Raw genomic sequence first — 18,724 nt, 5'->3', positions numbered from 1 at the left:
CAAACGCGATGCACTGCCCTCATTTCCACATTTTTATGCATATCTCCAGCTCTACGTTACTCAATGAATTTTCTCAAATAATAAAGACACTAACACACAAACATAACAGATGCTGATTGTTTTCTCCTAAAAGAATGCATACAGCTAGAATAATTAGGGTATTATGTCCAAGGAGGCAGGTTAAAGGAGAGAAAATTGTAATCATTAAAATAGAAACACAGACAAACCATTTGCATGCTCAGCTCTATTCAAATGATTCCCCTAAGGCAGGAAAGCAGTGTAAAAGAAGTGTTTGATCTTTGCCTATCCCTTTATACGCCTACTCCTTTATATAAAACACAATAGAATCACGCTAGGCAAATACAGACTTAATTTCTTATTTGTGTACTTTAATAACATTTTAACAGCAGAATTTCATCCAGATCTGACAGCTGGGAGGATCTCATATACATAAACCATCACCATCAATCTTTAAGCAATATAAAAGTTTGCAGCCAGGACAGCTCCTCTAGTGTTTGACGGAAGAGGGCTGAGGGAGACGAAACTTGGCCATCTCTACATCCAGGTCTGCAAATGTGAAGGTGTTGTAATTGTGGTGCTGGCAGTTTCTATAAGTGCTGTTGTCAAAAGGCTCCTCGGGCTCTGGAGGTGCCGCTGCTGCAGCCTCTGCAGAAGGAGGGGAAGAAACGAAAAGGCATTAAAGCCGAGTCTGGTACAAAGGTGAGTATACAAATCTTCCTTCTGTTCATGCATTAAAACAGAAATAGCACAAGGTTAGCCAGATGCAATACTGGTTCTCATCCTGTGTCCTTGTCACTGTTTTTCAAGCAACAAAATCTGTAATTATGACTCAACCTCAGCATTTGTGATAAGCTATAAAATGAAAACAAGACTGTGGCTTGCTTTGTGGATGTTTTACAAGATTTCTGAAGTGACAGCACATTTGCATATTCACACATGCTGACAAAGGTGGTTTATGGTGGGGTATTTCCTACGGCAGCAGGCCGCATTACCCCCAACAGAGTGTAGAGACACTCTGGTGTGAAAGGCCTCAAGGATCATGTTTGTAAGGGGAAACCATTTGAAGGTAAACGTGCTAGCAGACGGTAAAGAAAGCCCATACGAGAGATATAATGATACTTGCAGAGGCACGCATGAAATTGATATTAAAAAGGACGACAGTCAAATTCATAGTGTTGGAAATAAGGCTTTGATGGATTTGAATAAATAGAGGTGCATAGTGTCCTTTAAATACCAATTTCCTTTTACGTCGAAACCTGTCTGGATATCCCTTAGCATGCTGTGACAGTATGGTTATAAACAATAAATGAGACAGAGAAAAATCACCTTAAACAGTCATCCACAATCACAGAGAAATACATTTAAAGACACATTTACAGTTCATTAATCAGTGCCGTGCTTATCCTAAAAACGTTAGAGTGGAGAGCAAATTTACCAAGTTAAAAAAAGGAAAGAAATTAACAAGTGTTGAAATTAACGGCCAACATGTGGAGGGGGGTGCTCCAGGAAGCAGAATTACCCAGTTGGTCAGAGAACTGCTGGACAAAAAAGTTTAACAAAGGGCAGCAATTATAGGAATGTTACGAATTTAAGTCTGTTTCTGAGATCCTTTTGCTACACATCTTTTGGCAGCTGCTGATCGGTTTGACATACAGAACACATATTGTGTCTATGATCTAATTAATCTTTTTTTAAAACATCTTGTTAACTGTGTAATCCAACTTCCTGAAATAGTTCTGCTGACTCCAACTACTCCCAGCTTCTGCTAGTCCAGCTGCTGACAGGAACAGGACGCCTTTAAACCCGTCTTCAGTGTAACCACATAATGACCGTGAGCACTCTAACATTACTGTTAGCAATAGCATTACCTGGCACAATGAAACCAATCAATGGCATTATTGCCTGTGACCTTCACATTAACTCAGAAATCCTGTAACCCACATTTCATACAAAGACATTAGAATATGGGCCAAAATGAGCAATATGTCTAATAGTAGAATATCAATGAAATATTCTGGGAGTAAAGATGGATTTGGCAACTGCAAGGGTGCTAAGCGAGAGGGATTAAAACAAAGATAGGTGGTATATTCCTACGTCACAATAAGAGGGTAAGAGAGTAGAAACTTGAGCAGGATTAGTATCAAGATATACAAGAAGCAATATCACCATGATCATGCATTGACAGCAACACCATAGCTGTGTCAAAGGCAGGCACATTTAAACCTCAAATTGTAAGATACAAGCAAAGGCAGTGTTCAAGAAATAGAAAATTCAGATAATGTGTAAGAAAAAGTAATGCACCAAGAAGCCATGGTTAAAATACTGTACATGTACAATACATCCACCTCATGCAAAACAGCCAAACTGAAAACAAGGCAATGGGAGGTTAGTTGACATAGTGATGGAGCAAAAGAGGCTATTTAAAAAGAATCAAGGGATGAGCAGTGAAAGCCATAGCAAGTACTATATGTGAGGGTGTTGACGCTCTAGTTAACACCTTTATCAGTACACAGAATGTGTTATGAGGGATAGAGAGAAAAGTATGGTCATCTGTAGGGGCTAAAAAATCCATAAAGAAGAAAGGGAGAAGTAGAGATTTGGAGAATAAAGTGGTGTTGTGTCTACCCTCAGATGGTTCAGGTGGGGACTCCGCCTGCAGCTCCTCTCCTGCAGCTTCAGCTATGACTGGAGCAGTGTCCACCAGCTCCTCACTGCTCTCCACAGGGACAGAAGCTTCAGCTGCAGCCTCAGCAGCCGCTGCAGCGGGGGCGGCTTCAGCTATGACTGGAGCAGTGTCCACCAGCTCCTCACTGCTCTCCACAGGGACAGAAGCTTCAGCTGCAGCGGGGGCAGCTTCAGTTTGTATGGCAGCTTCTACGGGAGACGCTTCAGCGGGGGTTTCAGCAGCTTCTTCTGGGACGGCTTCTGCAGGAGACGCTTCAGCAGCTTCAGTGGGGGCTTCAGCAGCTTCTTCTGGGACGGCTTCTACAGGAGATGCTTCAGCAGCTTCAGCGGGGGCTTCAGCAGCTTCTTCTGGGACAGCTTCTACAGGAGATGCTTCAGCAGCTTCTTCTGGGACAGCTTCTACGTGGGCTTCAGCAGGGGCAGGCTCTTCAGGAGCTTCTATGGAGTCTTCTGCCGGGGCAGCTAAAGGTTCCACGGGCTCGGCTGCAGCTTGTGCAGGGGAATCAGCGCAGGCAGGCTCAGTGGTTTCTATAGGAGTGTCAGTCTGGGCTTTTTCTGAAGTTGCAGCCGTGGTCACATCTTGAGCTGGAGTTTCCACTTGGGCATCAGGGATAGCAGGGGGTGAAACATCTTGTATTACTTCTGGAGTGGGTCCCACCCCAGCGTCAGCTGAAACTTCTTGGCTGGTCACAGTGCCCTCTGGGGTGTCTTCAGTGGCAGTGCAGATCTCAGGAGCCGAGTCTACCATCTCCTCAGAGTCAATACTGGGGGCCTCCATGGTAGCTGGACCTGTTTCTGTGGGCAGTGCTGCTGCTGGAGCAGCCTCCTGTACAGCCTCAGCAGCAAAGGAGGAAGAAGCTTCAGGTTCCAGTGGAACTGTTTTCGTAGCTTCATTAGAAGGGACTTCCTTGACTTCTGCTCCATCTTTCACAGTGGATTCTGACACCTCTGGTGGCGAGGTCTTGGTTTCAGTCTTCATTGCTGACTTCTCATCCTCAGAGTCTGAGTCTGAGTCTGAGTCAGAATCTGAGTCGCTAGATGATGAGGATGATCCGTCAGCTGCTGGATCACTAGGCTCAGATGAGCACGGAGTAGAGGGTACTACATCGTCTGTGGGAGGGGCTGCAACTGGAGTGTCGTCTGGCGATGAGGTTTTACTGCTTGCATCAGCCAGGGGCTCAGCAGCTGTGGGAGTTGCGTCAACCACAGGTGGAGCTGTGTCAGCGATAATCTGAGCAACATCTGGGTCAGGAGCTGGAGCCTCTGCTACCTCTGGCTCAGCTACAGCTGGTTCAGTGACAGCACTGACAGGAGCTGCAGCTGATGCACCTGCAATTGTTTCCTCAGTGGGGCTGGCCACTGGTTCAGTTATACCTAGAGACTGTGTTAGGAAAACTCCAGGCTCTGAAAGTTTAACTGGAAAGGCAACTGCAGTCTTGTAGGATAGCAAGGTTGCTCTCTCATCTGGAGCCTCTGCTGCTGAGGAAAACGGCAAATGGGACAAGAGTGGTAAAAAAATTAACAAACATTTCCAATTGAATGGCATGACTTCAAAACGATCAAAGTTTCCTTCAGTTCCCTTTTCCTTTATCTTGCCCCTTACAAACTGCCAAACAAATTGAAAAACAGAATTATCACAACACAATGTATCAAATACATTATACTTACCTTTAACTTCTTTATACTATCACAGTATTTATATTCACAATTATCAGCGACATTATCACAAACTTAATTTTAACAGTGAATTATTCTTGACGGAAAAGATGACTAAAAGAGAAACCATATTTTAGACCTTAAGGCACATCTCCTGCACTGTAAGAAAAGAGTTATATGTTAAACTTTGAAATCAGCAAACGTTTATTTCATAAACCATACATATAGTATATAACATATGGACAAAAAGAAGAAAAGCCAGCAAAAAGCCCTGAATTTCAAACTTTATGGAAAGAACAGAATCAAATGGCCTTACTCTTGTTTGCAGCCTTTCTCTTTTTCACTGGCTTTGCAGGCTCTTCAACCTGAGTGCAGAACGAAGCAACCGAGCGATTCCTCAGGACGCCCAAGCTCTCCAACTGGAGACACTGCAGGAGAGCAAAAACACCTTTTGGTATGAATACCCAACTTGCAGAAACCACAATTCACCTATTTGGTCTCATGTGATCAAAAAAAATTAATTGGTGGCACTACTTCCATTTGATTTATATTGGTGTTTATTTATTCTCCTTTAAAAAATGTTGGTGGGTACATTGATTTCATATAAAATACATCCAAAAAGGCTGAGATTTTATAGTTAAAGCTGGGGGAGGCAGTTCTCTACAACAGACCAAAAACAGCCAGCAGCATGGGCATTTGCATGCGCTTCATACATGCAGGGAAATCTAGTTTGTAAAGCCCAGTGAAGCCCCTGAAATGATAAACTGTGACTTGAGGCTCTAACATTAGCTAGCCTTAGCTACATAAACGTGACCTTGAATTAGCTGAAGACTTTGGGGACAGTTAGCAGGAGACTTAAGCAGAAGGTTAAGCAATATTCAACATTGCCACTCTACAGATCTACATACACACACATTTAGATAATACAGGAAGATGAAGTTAGCAGTGTCAAGCATCCAAATTGTGTTTGTGATCCCGATACTGTTATAAAACATTACATAAACATGAACTTTGCCACAGCCATGAGCCCTTGGCTAACCCTACCTTTAATAGGAGGCTTAACTACAGTATTTACAACATTCAACACAGCCACTCATTACCTGCTTTCTTGGTAAATCTACATCCTACACATACGCACGTCTTATAAGAGGTCTTAATATCTCTATAATATGATATAATATCGTATCCATAACAAACCACTGCAACACATTTAGATATTACAGGATAATGAAGTTGGCAGCTTTGTCTCAAAGTATTGATAAATCTAGCTTCTTTTTCGGTTGCTTTGCAGTGTAGGCAGTAGCTGCCAATGTTGAAATCACTTTCCACCATTGGATCAGACTTTCAACAGCACCTGAAGAGATGTGCAAGTGTGTCTGCCTTCGTAGAACAGCCAACACGGACGCTCTCACTCTGAGAGGACCTGTGATTGGCTAAAGTCTCCCGTCACCAGATAGATTTTTTTTTTTTAATCCTGAAAGCAGAGTCAAAAGACGGTGCAGATGTCTAGTTTTCTCTCAGACCGATAGATGTACAATGTGAAATGGATATGGATTATTTGGATATGGATAAACTGCCTACCCCAGCCTTAACTAAAAATGTGAAAAACATTCTAGTTAACTTAAATGAAAATAGACTTTAGAAAAAAGCAGTTTAGTCTTTGTCAATTTGGTGGAATTTGTCCACACAACCAGCACGAGGAGGCATTGGTCTGTTTGTGTATTGAGACTGGATGTCTCCATGAGATGCTCTCTGTTGTGTTGGTATTAAAACGCCAATTCTGGACTTCTTCAATCTGCCTCTGACAAATACCCCAAATATAATGACAATAAAAAAGTCAAACTAATAAAAACCAAACTAAAACTAAACATTTTTAAGCAATAAAACTGAAATGTGCAAATGCACTCTGGAAAGTAACTGGAACTAAGCTGAAATCAAACATTTTAAATGAAAAACACAAAACTATAATAACTTATAATAACGTACTGAACCATCACAATATATTGTAACATCACCACTATACGCCCACCTCTAGGTGGCGCTAATAATGTTAAACTCAAGGAGACAGATTCAATTAACTATTTAAAGTAAGACAAAAAACTAAATTAAATACATATAAAACATGTAGATGTTAATTGTAGCGTCCAGAGTTTTGTCAGCGCCAAATTTGTTTTGAGACTCAGTGTTAGCTAGTTAGTTAGCTAGCTAGTTAGTTAGTTGGTTAGTTAGCCAGCCGCATTACTTTGTACCCTGGAGCTATAATGAGAAGCTAAACCCATTTCCGCAGATTCCACCATGATGTGTGGGATCTCTGTGTTGGAACTGATGAATTAGTTGTGGTTAACGTTAGCTGTCAGCTCAGAACAGCCAACGCCAGGAGAGTCTAAGGTTAGAGACCCAGCGTCTGTGCCCTTGTTTTTCATGGCGACATGTCCGTTAGAAGACGTCTAAGGGTCGGAACGAATAATTCCACTGTGTGCGGGTCTGTGTGGGGGTGTGCTGTCCTAACTTGTAAGTCGTCTGGGAAGCAGTTCAGATGATGTTACCTTGAGAGAGCCCAGTCGCCCTAACCGCAGCAAGGAGGTCGCCATTTCGTGGTCTCAGTGTTATGCTCCGGTCGGAAACAAGAGGTATTACACGGTTCCGCATTGACACTAGTGTGAACCACATGCAGCCTATGGTGTGAACGGAACCAAATCAGTTTCAGGGTAACTTGCTTTAACAATGTTTACACTTCACAAAAGGAAACACGTCCTTCATTTGGCTTCAGTGTGACATATAATATGTGCTCCACCCTTGTAATAATGATAACAAAAATAATAAGAAGAAGAGGAAGATGTAAACAGATAAATAACATCCACACAAGTGTTCTTTCATCCAATCGCAACAGCTTTTTCACTGTCACCATCCTCTTCATCACTGATTGTTAATATCTATGATCCAGGGTATTCAGGTGACCGCTTGGTAGGTAGGAGGAATGGGGCCTTAAATGCTGTTGTACAGTTTGACCCCACAGAAGAGATCTACCGAGGTTTGCAGTCAGATGCATTGTAATCTTTATGTCCTCTCTACAAGGGCTGCATGCCACAACGCCTTAAACCCGCTAGATGGCGCACGTTGGCTCACCAATGATGGACGTGTCAGACAGACTGACAGACAGTTCCGTTTCAAAACACTGTTGCTTTAGGCTACTTTAATAGCAAGTATATTTCAGGTGGTCTACATATTATAACATCTACATTCCGGAAACTTTGCGGTCTACAGTTGTTTTGGTTATTATTAATATTATTATTAGTAGTAGTAGTAGTAGTGGTAATGGTATCAATTAAACTATTGCGTATCAAATAGTTGTGTTCCAGTGTCATCTGTCATACGAGTTAAAAAATTATTAAACAATTAAATAGGCTGATGAAGGCTTGTGAAACATAGAAACAAACGTAAATCAGTCTGTTCAAAGTCCCATTCAGCCACACTTCCTCATCCACAGTTTCATTAGGACTCCGTGTTCCTGGAGCTTCCGGCAGAGGTTTAGCTCAGTGGTTACTTCTCTGAAACTCTCATCACATGGTCCGCGGGTCAGTGTAACTACCACGGGCGCTGCCCTCCGCTTTTCCTGCTTTCACCTATTCGTGAACTTCTGTCCTGTGGTCACCATACTGCCCATTATTTCATGGCATCTATTAAATACTTTGTGTCTATAGGCAGCACGGTGGCACGGCGGGCAGTTCTGTTGCCTCACCTTCAAGGTTGTGGGTTCGAATCCAGGCTTGGACACCTGGTCTTCGTGGAGTTTCTTCTCCTCCCACAGTCCAAAAACATGCAGGTTCCCTTAGTTGGTGACTCTAAATTTCCCGTAGGAGTGAATGTGAGCGCTTCTGTCTCAATACCGGGACGTACTGATGCAGAATTTTTAGTATGAATGCTGCTGAATTTCAAAATTAAAGCCCTCTAAATTCTCAAACATAAACTGTGTTCCCTCTACATTCAGATTAATATTAAAAGTTTTTTTTAAATAAATCCTGTTGCCACAGACCAACTTCACTCTTCACACACTGATAGAAGAGCACCTCAGGACGTCCCTGGACCAGCTCAGGGCATTCTGGTGGGGAATTTCAAAATTAAAGCCATCTAAATCCTACTCAGTTATTTTACTTCAGATTTATAACTGATGTTAAAGGGAAACCTGTTTCCACAGACCCATTTTCCTTCAGTCTTATTAATAATAAAAACTGAGACAATAAATCTGAAGGAAGAAGAAGAAACACACCATTACAAGAACAGGCACTGAAACACATGATGCATAAGTTTAAAGTAATAAAAGTAAAAATAGTAAAGAAACACAGCCTAGCAAGGAAGTCACCATTTCATGGTTTCAGTGATCAGTGAGGGAATACATGGTTCCACGTTGATACTGGTGTGAACCACATGCAGCCTATGGTGTGAATGGAACACATGATGCATAAGTTTAAAGTCATAAAAGTAATAGTAAAGATGAAAAAGAGTAAAGTTCTTATATGGACATATTATGTTTAGTTCACTGTGCTTCTTTGTTAAAGCAAGTTTTTTTTTTCAAAACTTTAGATTTGATGATCTTGCTGTCTCTTTTTACATTGATCGAAAAATCTTGTCAATTGGGTGAGTTTGAATAGAAGGCTGGGACCATTCAGTAATTTACAGTTAAATAATGATGTAAAGAGATTTAAAGGAACAAGCTGCAATTCCAGCTGTCTGCTCTGGCTTCTTCCAGGTCCGTGTCAGATAAAACGTGACATTTGAGAGAGCTTTAATTTTGATATTCTGCACCAGAATGTCCTTCTATCAGTCTGGAGTGAAATTAGTTTGTGGCAGCAGAGGGTTTCCTTTTAATATCACCCATCATTTTCAGGGTTTGTGAAAATAAACTGCTAACTGCTAAGTCAGTGATATTCAACATAAACTAACGTTCATTTGTGATGTCGATGTCCCACTTTCAGTGACGGAGGCAGACAGAGGCATGCAAACAGAAATATGAACACAAATTTATTGTTTTTCCTCTACATTAAGCGCAGCCATTAATCAGACTACACAAGCCTTATTTCACAGCTCAAAGTTCATTTTGTCTGCCAAAGATGTACATCTAATGCTTTAGCTTACATTCCCATTAAAGTTGTAGCTACTGAAACAGCTTTACTCTCACATACAAAGCTAGAGGCAAGGGTTTGTTTTAACTTTGACAAGAAGCCTACTGTAACTGTTAACGTTCCACTATGGAGCACAGATGTCCAGGAAAAAGGCGACAATATAAAAGTTCAGTTGAAAAGTGCTGGTGTTCACTTCTGGGAAACTTCATCGAATTTGGGCTCTAAAAAACACAAAGCAGAGCTTTAACTTAGTGCATGTTTGATTATGTGGCGACATTTACACTTTCAATATCCAATGCTAGTTTTTCTTCAAATACAAATTGTAATAGTCGACAAACAGCCGATCAACGTGGCTCACCTGTGAATTTGAACTCTGGGAAAGCTGTGAGGTCTCCACCACCATAGAGTCTCTGAAGCTTTGCTACTTCCTCTGCCAAGGCCTTTTCATACTCGGAACCGGCATCGACTAGCCCCTCAGAAGCCCTACAGAAGGAGGGGAAAGATCAATTATTACTTCAATGCAATTTCATTTTTTCCCCCACATTCAATTCATTTTGTGGGCATGACATGCTCAGTTCAGTGGTTGAATGTAATCATAGAGGAGCTGACGGTGGCTGAATTTGTATAGTTATGATGGTTTCTTTCGGAGGATTATTGAGAGGGGTGTTCCAATGGTCCATTGTGCCTTCTGGATTAGTGGCATCACTGCTGGGTTGTGAATTGCTATCTTTCTCTGTTTCTCTCTTTCATGGTTTTGAGTCCAGACATACTGTGGATTTAATCAAGGTATCAAGCTAATTTGTTTTTTATAGAATTTACAATTTTATAACCAAATGAAAGTGGTAGCCACACACAAAACCAGTACCAGTCAAAAGTTTGGACACACTACATTGTAGATTAATATTGAAGGCATCAAAATTATGAAGGAACGCAGGAATTCTGCAGTAAACAAAAAAAGGGTTAAATAAGCCAGAACATGTATGCCATCAATGGTGCCTTGTTTTTGTGGAACACTTATTGTCAATCTCAACTAAAACATGACCTGTATATTGTTCCCGTAGTATTTCTAGACCTTTCCACAGCTGTGATATGGTCAGCTGAACTGAAAGTCTGGCAAGTGAAGCCATTTTCCTTAATTATGGTTTAATGACATCATTTCTCTGGATCATCTGTGTGCGGCAAACCTTAAGGTAACTTCCACTGCACATTTGAGATCCCATTTACCTGCTGTCCAACTAAACCTGTGCTTTTTTTTCCCCCAGCATGCAGTTACAGTTTAAACCTTCTGAATGAGTTGAATCTGTTCAAAAACCCAGCTAATGACCAAAGTTTGAGAGATGACCTGTTAACTAACAAACAGTAGTGAGACTTACTGGCTTTTTGTGGAGTATTCCCGTATGGAGTCCAAGAAGAGCTTCTGAATTGGATCCATTTGAACTGAGAGTTACAGGAAGAAAGAAAAAAAAAATAAATTTTTGTTTCATAGAAAAATACTAAAATAAACATGCACTTGGATATCATCTGTCCATTTGGCTGAAACAAATAAATAACAACCAATCCAGTTTAACCATAACCCTCATGCACAAAACAGCACTTGGGAGTGGTAGACAGAGTAGCCAGCTACAGGAGTCGGATAGAAAAGAACACGTGAAAGATCAGGTCAGTTGTCAGGCTAAAAGGTTGCTGTGATAGGTCATGCTAAGCTAGATTTCCATACTGTATTTTTTCCATATGTTGACAGAACTGCTGCAAAGTATAAGTTGCCAACAGTCTGGTCAAACAAAACATTTAAAACAATCCAAAGAACCAAATTTTAGATGTTAAACTTCTGACTCCACACACAGCAACCAGGGTACAAATTTCACCAAGTGCTTTTACCGTGAAAGAAAGATGGGGGAAGAGTTTACATTTACACATTATCCATTAACAATACACACATCGTACTATTACCATGTGACTCGCAAATATGTGCAAAGTGTACAGGAGGGAGGTAGAAGTTTGAAGTTGAAAAATAAATAACAGGATGACAGCTAAGGCCTGCAAACATAACATTCTCCTTCACCAGTCGAAACAGAACCTTTAACATTACTTTAACGGTTAACAATCCCCAATACAAAAATCAAGAAGAACAGTTCCATAAAACCACAACAGAAAACCAGGAGCAGGGGAGGAAGGCTGGGGTTAATTTCTATTATATTGGAACATCTAATGTTGGAAATGTGACTGTGGCTCTTCAAACCAAATACATCTATAATTTTAACTAGAATAAAAATGAGCAATGAGTAAAAGATGGAAAGAACAGTGACTTGTGGATAGGTGGAAAGAAAACAAAAGAAATTAGTGCATGTAGCAGGCAGACATTAGTAAGCAAAAAATAAATCTTAAGACAAGATGCTGTGCAGTTAAAACATGCATCATATGCAAGACAGGCTGACGCAGCACTGACACATTAGGCAATGACTTTAACTACAGCTACAGTACATGAAAGGTGTCCCAGCCACATGGGGCAAGGCTGTGTATGGCTTGGTGGATATGGCATGAAAAAGGGAAGGTATTGTTTGAGGGTTTTATCAGCAAAAGGGACTATTAGGAACAATATGTGTACAGCTAGCACAAAAAATAGGTTTGTGATGTCTGGTACCTTTACAGTTTAGCTTTGCACTCATCACAAACAACTACTGTATATTCATAAAAATGGTGATGAAAAGGACTGCTGGTATACTGCAGGGTCCACAGAGGAAAAGAGAAGGATTGTGGGGGAGGGGGAAGTTGTAGTGTGTACCCTCAGATGATTCAACTGGGGCCTCAGCCTGCAGCTCCTCTCCTGCAGCTTCCGTTATGACTGGGGCAGGGTCCACCAGTTCCTCTGCACTCTCCACAGGGGCAGAAACTTCAGCTGCAGCCTCAGCAGCCAATGCTTCAACCATCCCAGGCTCTGCGGCAGCTTCTACGGGGGCAGCCTCAGCGGCAGCTTCTACGGGGGCAGCCTCAGCGGCAGCTTCCACAGGGGCAGCCTCAGCCTCTACAGGGGCAGCCTCAGCGGCAGCTTCAGCCTCCACGGGGGCAGCCTCAGCGGCAGCTTCCACAGGGGCAGCCTCAGCCTCCACGGGGGCAGCCTCAGCCGCGGGCTCTGCGGCAACTTCCACCGGGGCAGCCTCAGCCTCGACAGGGGCAGCTGCAGCCTCAGCTTCTACGGGGGCAGCCTCAGCCTCCACGGGGGCAGTCTCAGCCGCGGGCTCTGCGGCAGCTTCCACGGGGGCAGCCTCAGCCTCCACGGGGGCAGCCTCAGCAAGTGTTGCGGCAGCTTCAGGGGTTGCTTCGACAGGAGGTTCTACTGCAGCAGCTTCAGGGGCTGGTGGGGATTCAATAGCGGCTCCATCTACTGGGGCTGCACTTTCAGCTGCAGCAGCTTCAACAGGAGTTTCAGGTGAAGGAGCAGATGGTGCAGCTTCAGGAACAGCTTCAACCACTGGAATGGCTTCAGTAACAGCTTCAACCACAGCCTCAACCACAGGTGCAGCTTCTGCGACTGCTTCAACCACAGCCTCAACCACAGGTGCAGCTTCTGCGACTGCTTCAACCACAGCCTCAACCACAGGTGCAGCTTCAGCGACTGCTTCAACCACAGCCTCAACCACAGGTGCAGCTTCAGCGACTGCTTCAACCACAGCCTCAACCACAGGTGCAGCTTCTGCGACTGCTTCAACTACTGAAACTGGTTCGGAGACTGTTTCGACAGCGGGAGTAGCTTCAGCTGGTGGAGCGGGTTCTGATATAGCTTCAGTAGTGGGAGTGGCTTCAACCACGGGGGCAGCAGCTTCTACTACAGGAGTGGCTGCCACAGCCTCAGCCTCAGCGGCTGGTTTAGCTGCAGCTTCTGCTGCTGCCATGGCTGCTGCTGAAGAAACTTCTTTCTTGGGAAATTCATACGACTTGTGCTGAACAAGTTTCTCTAAATCGAAGTAAGTTTTAGGCTGGTCTTTGTCTAGGACGAAGGAGGAGGGCAAGCAGACAAGATGCATTATTTTTTTTACCACATTTACATGGTTGGACAACAAAATGTCCATTATACATCTGCATTTAACAAAATACCAACATTTTACAAATTCAGAGATATCTTCAGAGGTGGCATCTGGAACATACTGGTTTACAGGAATATAAAGAGTGAAATCTAAAAAAGGGAAACTTAACAAGCCTATGAGTTAGCCAAGGGATACATCAACTATATTTTAGAAATGCTAACAGACAACTAACAGAAAAGAACTGTAACCCTGACCAGGCTTTATATTGATACAGTAAATGGAATATATTCCTTATCAAAAAAGGACCTAAAACACAATAACTGCAGTCAGTGAAATAATCTTCAAAACCTGTGGAGGGAAAGCCTAGAAGGGAAATTATTAACTGTGGTGCGAGCATCACTGAATAAGATAATATCATTACTAATGTCATCCACCTCCTGACCTGTGCATACACCAATTTTTTTTTCTCATTTTTAAAAACAGGTCAAGCCAAAACACATCCTCACTAATCTGACATGTATGCCCAACCCTACAATTGTTTTCTATAGGCAACCATGAGCAAGCGTCGCTGCATGTTTTGTGTTTTTACCATAACATGGAACATATGGGTTGGAATCTCTCTCTTGACCTTTGCTGTACTTAAGCACACTGCTGGAGAAAATGTGATATACTTCACCAACATCAGTGCATCAATGCAGGGTTTTCAAGAAGAATAGAATTCTTTTCACGGCACACAAATGCACAGAATATCCAAATCCTATCTGTTCTTTAAAAAGGGTTTCACTACATGTCTTAGGAAGGCATTGCATGTAGTTATTTTTAGAAGTTAGGCTACGCAGAAATATTATAATTTGGGATATCTGTGTCCGTTTTCACAGCTTTTTGTTTTGTTTTTTTAAAAAAAACACAGTAAATGTCTGTGTATGAACATATAACAATGAGATTCAGGGATATAAGGCACTCTAAGACTCTGCACTGAAGAAAAAAGGCTGAGTTTTGCAGGAGGTGTAGTGTTGCCATGGATTCAATTAACTGTGGGCTACACCTGACCCTTTTTTTTTTTTTTTTTTTTTTTTTCTTTACACCTTTGACAGTTATTTCTCTAAGAAGAAAGGTGGTTAAAAAGATTAAGCCTTGACAAAACTTAAGTAACTATACTCTAGTAACTTAAGAGTATACATCAGACCTGAAGTGAACTAAAAAGCAGCAAACAAGTCCAGAATTACGTCTGCCTGACATCTGTAACACTGCTCTAGTGAGAAACTTCAGGCTAAACAAAGAGCAATCACAAAATCAGGTTAAAACACACTAATGTTACATTTGCAATTAACTGTGACGTGCAGCCATGTATATAAGGTTTGTGAAGACTACTGTTGTAGTAAATTTCAAATTACAATTACAAAGCGTGACAGGTTTCTCCCTTGACCAGATCAATATCTGTACTGCAGTTTGAACAGAGCAAGTTTCAGTGAAGAGATTATACATACTGAGCCACGTTATGCCAGCACCAGTGACTCTCTGACACCTACCTGAATTGTTCTTAGGTGACTTCTTGGAACCCCCAGACTTTGTGCAAAAGACTGCAGCTGCAGGTGCTCTACTCAGAGTACTCCAGCTCTCAGCCTGCAAACACTGAAAATACACACACACACACACACACACACACACACACACAATACATCTTTAAATTCATTTTCTTTAACTTAAAAGTGCAATAAGCGAGCACTGTGGAAAATGCCCATTTTAAGTCTGCAGAACTGCTAAGGTAGCCGATCAGCACGAATCATTTAGTTATTATTACTGGGCCCATTGCTTTTAGCATATACACCACCCGACTGTACCCGTGGGTCCGTTGCTGTGTCACTGAGCATATGATTGAGCATGGAGACACAAGGAAACCATGCAAGGAGAAAGGAAATGTTTTTAGAGGAATGAGCTGCACCTTCCTCTGAAGTAGGGATGGGCAATATGATGGCACTGTGCAATTGTAGAAATATGTCTCATGATTTTGTGAATCTAGCTGCCTGGCAAAATAAGTGGGCAGAGATGGAGAAGGAGAGTGAAAGTGCTGCAAATTTTATTCAGCAGGATAATCTTCAAAGATGAGCCTTTTTGAGTCTTGAAGTGTAAAAGCTAGGCTAGGCTAAAGACCAACTATATCAAGGTCGCATGAATATAGCAAGGTCGCATGATCACTACCACGACGCACAGTTTACGTACTATACTACACCACAGTTTGGAAAAAAAATACCATTGTAAAATACTATAAATTGATATTATAAAATCTACAAGTCGGAAAGTTTGAGTTAGAAAAGTTTGCAAGCACGAAACTAGAGGCTATAAAAGGCAGACTTGTTAGTAGATGAGTTGTCCATGTCCCCAACAACCTCTGTAGGCTCATTGAGCCTCTTGTTGGCAACTGCCTTTTACAGGACAAATGTTTCAAAAGTCAAGGGTGGGGGTATTTACTGACATATTTTATGTCAAAGAACAAAACATGAATATTTCTTACGATGGTGTCAACCACAGACCGGATTTCTAGCATCTAACCAAAAACCCATTCAAGAAACCTATTTAAAAAAACAGTGCAAAGATGCAAACTCATTTTTGGGTTGAAGGACTCATTCCTGCAGCACTCTATTGTAAACACAGAGCAGGGTGAGGTGGCATCCCACTAACTGAAGTCATGCTGGTATTTATTTGCACCTGTTAGCCTTAAACCCTGCAACACTTGAAATTATTGTTCTCTTTGGAACCTTAAAGCCTCCATTTTGAAAAAAATATAGTTGAAGTGTTCTGAGAATGGTTTTTAACTCATGTGTTTTTTCATGTGAAGCAGTTTTTGTTTGCATGGCGGAATTTTGAACAATTTCTTAGTTGGTCATGTTGCCCACCCCTACTCTGGAGCACTAGGTGAAGCAACAGCAGCTGATCAGAGGTGGATCAGCTGTCAGTTCACTGTAACAGCTGTAGACACTTTTGATGGAGCTTGTGTCTGCACACATGGGTACTGTACAAATCAGTGTCTTCTCTCTGTAGCCTGTTACATATTTAACAAGAACTTGCATATGAATAACAACCTGCATTCTGCCACAGGACAGATTTCTGCTGGTAGACTGTGTTGGTATCATTTATTTGTCAGCATTATTTGATATTCTAATTGTGAAGTGACTATTTAATAACCCAGAGTATAATTATGATAAAATATACAAGTAATCATTGAAATATTATTTAGTGGGAGAGTGGTTCTAAAGTTGAAAAGAATGACAGGGAGCCAATAAACACTTAACAATTAAGATGTTTCCTACATTTAAAACTGCCTCTGCATTTTGAGATTTCAGATACAGATTCATAAAAACTTTACATTTTAATGTCCCAGCTAGGTTACACTGGAACGGGTTTCTCTCTCTTACAGAACTGTCATTTTGACTCTAAACTGCACTGGTGAGGTTTGATGTATGAGAATATTTAGATTTCAACTTTTTATTCAACCTTAGTAGTTTTTTTTTCCAAGACTGGGAAAAACAACCATCTGAATGCACAGGACGAGGTTGTGTTGACAGCCCCACCGGTATGTCGAAGGGCTAAAGACATTAAAGAAAGACTTAAATCCAGTCTTAACACAAAAGCAAACATGTCCAGTAACATTTTCATGCATGGACAATTTCCAGTGTAATCACAGACTGCACTGGTGATGCTTGATGTGACTCCACTTTCAGTGGCTTTTCACTGGCTCCCCGTCAAATCCAGAATCCAATTCAAAGTTCATGTAATCACTTGTAAAGATATGCATGTTCAGGCGCCTGCCTGCATCACAGATCACCTGCAGCCAAATGCCACCATCAGGTCTCTCAGGTCTTCAGATCAGGGATCGCTGGTTGTTCATTGATCTAAGCTTAAGCTTAAAACTGTACTTCTGACGGTGTGGCTTCTAAACTGTGGTACTCTACCTCTGGACTGTGGTCCCTGTCTCAGCTCTGGGCCCTTTTGTAATGTCTTAACTCTTTATTCATCTTTTATACATGTGGAAATGGTGAACGCTGGCCATGGGCTTCATGTGAAGACTGCCTGAGAGCCCCCTCTGCTCCACTGTGCTCCTTTCAGTCATGTCCTAGAACGTGGAGCCTCAGCAGCCAGGCCTGTGTGTCTGCTTAAAGCCTGCTCCACTGAGACGGGCAGCTAGCTTCACAAGACTGGCTCAAGTTAGAGCTTTAAATTTCATAGTTGCAGGAGTTTCATTTAAAAAAAACTAAACAATTTAAAGACCCAGACTTCACTGCTAGCTTCGCAGACTATAGAAAGATTTTGGTGCATGGAGTATGTTACAATGGAGGGCGACACTGACCAGTGGTAACCCGGTCCACACCAACGGAATTTACTGGACTTTAAGTATTTACAACAATGGTCCGAAAAAATAATGTTAAATGTATGTTGTTGACGCTTGAAATGAGATTACCTTGACACAGCCCAGTCGTCCTATCCTCAGCAGGGAAGCCGCCATCTTCCAGTGCTCACTGACTCTGCTGTGCATCAACAAGAACACGACACATCAGTACAACCATGTCAGCAACGTCAAAAGACCTCCAAGCTGGACTGGGTTTTATTAGCATCGTGTCAAGGGACAGAAACACGACAAAACACAGCGGCCATAAACTCTCCAGCGTGTCTCAGTGAGGCAGAAGGCAACATGTCGTACATGTAACTCTCCTTACATAAACGTGCAGACGGGCTGTTACCTTTCGAGAAATCAAGCTGTGCTGTCCTTCACAGGTGGTCAGTGCTCCAGAGGCAGCTCAGCACAGCATGCTCGGGGCTTCTGCTCCAAGTTTATCACCCTTTATGTAACACGAGTGTGGCAGTCAGTCACCGCCCCCCTCCCTCACCAATGCTCTGCATGTTCTGTCCCTTTTCAACGTGTCTCTTTTAAGAATCCGGGAGTATCATATATATATATATGTGGTCAACATTGGTCCATTTTGTCTGCGTGCTATGGATATGTGGAGTTATATGTGACGTCCCTGTGGATGTGTGCCTCCTCACTCGTGTAGCCAACACTTCGTACTAAATGTGGCAGATTCAAGTGGCTTCAGCGTCAGGAATGACAGCCACAGTGATACTATACACTCTGCTAGCATACCTCTATGTTATATTAAGGTCTAGCGAGCTTACAGTGTGTGTGTTCGGTACAATGGGCTTCCTCGCTGCTCTGTGTACATTCTG

The 18,724-nt window shown here is 42.1% G+C and overlaps 2 protein-coding genes across 6 annotated transcripts; both read right to left on the bottom strand.

The window, feature by feature from the left end:
- Positions 1–368: 368 nt before the first annotated feature.
- Positions 369–6,992, bottom strand: ndufv3 (NADH:ubiquinone oxidoreductase subunit V3). The gene is made up of 4 exons (XM_070838672.1): positions 6,909–6,992; positions 4,679–4,790; positions 2,647–4,182; positions 369–666 (listed from the first exon to the last, which is right to left on the bottom strand). Exons 1-4 carry the CDS (start codon positions 6,951–6,953, stop codon positions 509–511), a joined length of 1,851 nt encoding a protein of 616 aa, XP_070694773.1. The 5' UTR covers positions 6,954–6,992; the 3' UTR covers positions 369–508.
- A 2,376-nt stretch (positions 6,993–9,368) lies between these two features.
- On the bottom strand, positions 9,369–18,576 carry LOC139208260 (fibrous sheath CABYR-binding protein). Of its 5 annotated transcripts, XM_070837876.1 has the most exons (9): positions 18,241–18,567; positions 17,961–18,027; positions 15,034–15,136; positions 12,677–13,467; positions 12,551–12,610; positions 12,265–12,517; positions 10,856–10,919; positions 9,841–9,965; positions 9,369–9,703 (listed from the first exon to the last, which is right to left on the bottom strand). In XM_070837876.1, exons 2-9 carry the CDS (start codon positions 18,003–18,005, stop codon positions 9,672–9,674), a joined length of 1,473 nt encoding a protein of 490 aa, XP_070693977.1. In that variant the 5' UTR covers positions 18,006–18,027; positions 18,241–18,567; the 3' UTR covers positions 9,369–9,671. The 5 variants fall into 5 exon arrangements, with proteins under 5 accessions (XP_070693977.1, XP_070693975.1, XP_070693976.1 ...); XM_070837874.1 differs by having other exon boundaries at positions 12,551–13,467; positions 18,241–18,571; XM_070837875.1 differs by having other exon boundaries at positions 12,265–12,610; positions 18,241–18,570.
- Between the last annotated feature and the right edge of the window lie 148 nt (positions 18,577–18,724).

This window comes from Pempheris klunzingeri, chromosome 10 (assembly GCF_042242105.1).
Source record: "Pempheris klunzingeri isolate RE-2024b chromosome 10, fPemKlu1.hap1, whole genome shotgun sequence".
Lineage (NCBI taxonomy): Eukaryota > Metazoa > Chordata > Actinopteri > Acropomatiformes > Pempheridae > Pempheris > Pempheris klunzingeri.
The sequence above is the reverse complement of the archived record's forward strand: the minus strand, read 5'-3'. Positions and strand labels throughout refer to the sequence as shown.

Excerpts from the sequence above, each read along its gene's own strand:
- ndufv3 (XM_070838672.1), bottom strand. The coding sequence starts at position 6,953 with ATGGCGACCTCCTTGCTGCGGTTAGGGCGACTGGGCTCTCTCAAG. Across the intron at positions 4,791-6,908 it reads GGCGACTGGGCTCTCTCAAG|TGTCTCCAGTTGGAGAGCTT; the intron begins GTAACATCATCT and ends GCTCTCCTGCAG. Across the intron at positions 667-2,646 it reads CCCACCTGAACCATCTGAGG|AGGCTGCAGCAGCGGCACCT; the intron begins GTAGACACAACA and ends CTCCTTCTGCAG.
- LOC139208260 (XM_070837873.1), bottom strand. The coding sequence starts at position 18,005 with ATGGCGGCTTCCCTGCTGAGGATAGGACGACTGGGCTGTGTCAAG. Across the intron at positions 13,468-15,033 it reads GTCACCTAAGAACAATTCAG|ACAAAGACCAGCCTAAAACT; the intron begins GTAGGTGTCAGA and ends CCTTCGTCCTAG. Across the intron at positions 9,704-9,840 it reads CCCAGAGTTCAAATTCACAG|AGCCCAAATTCGATGAAGTT; the intron begins GTGAGCCACGTT and ends TGTGTTTTTTAG.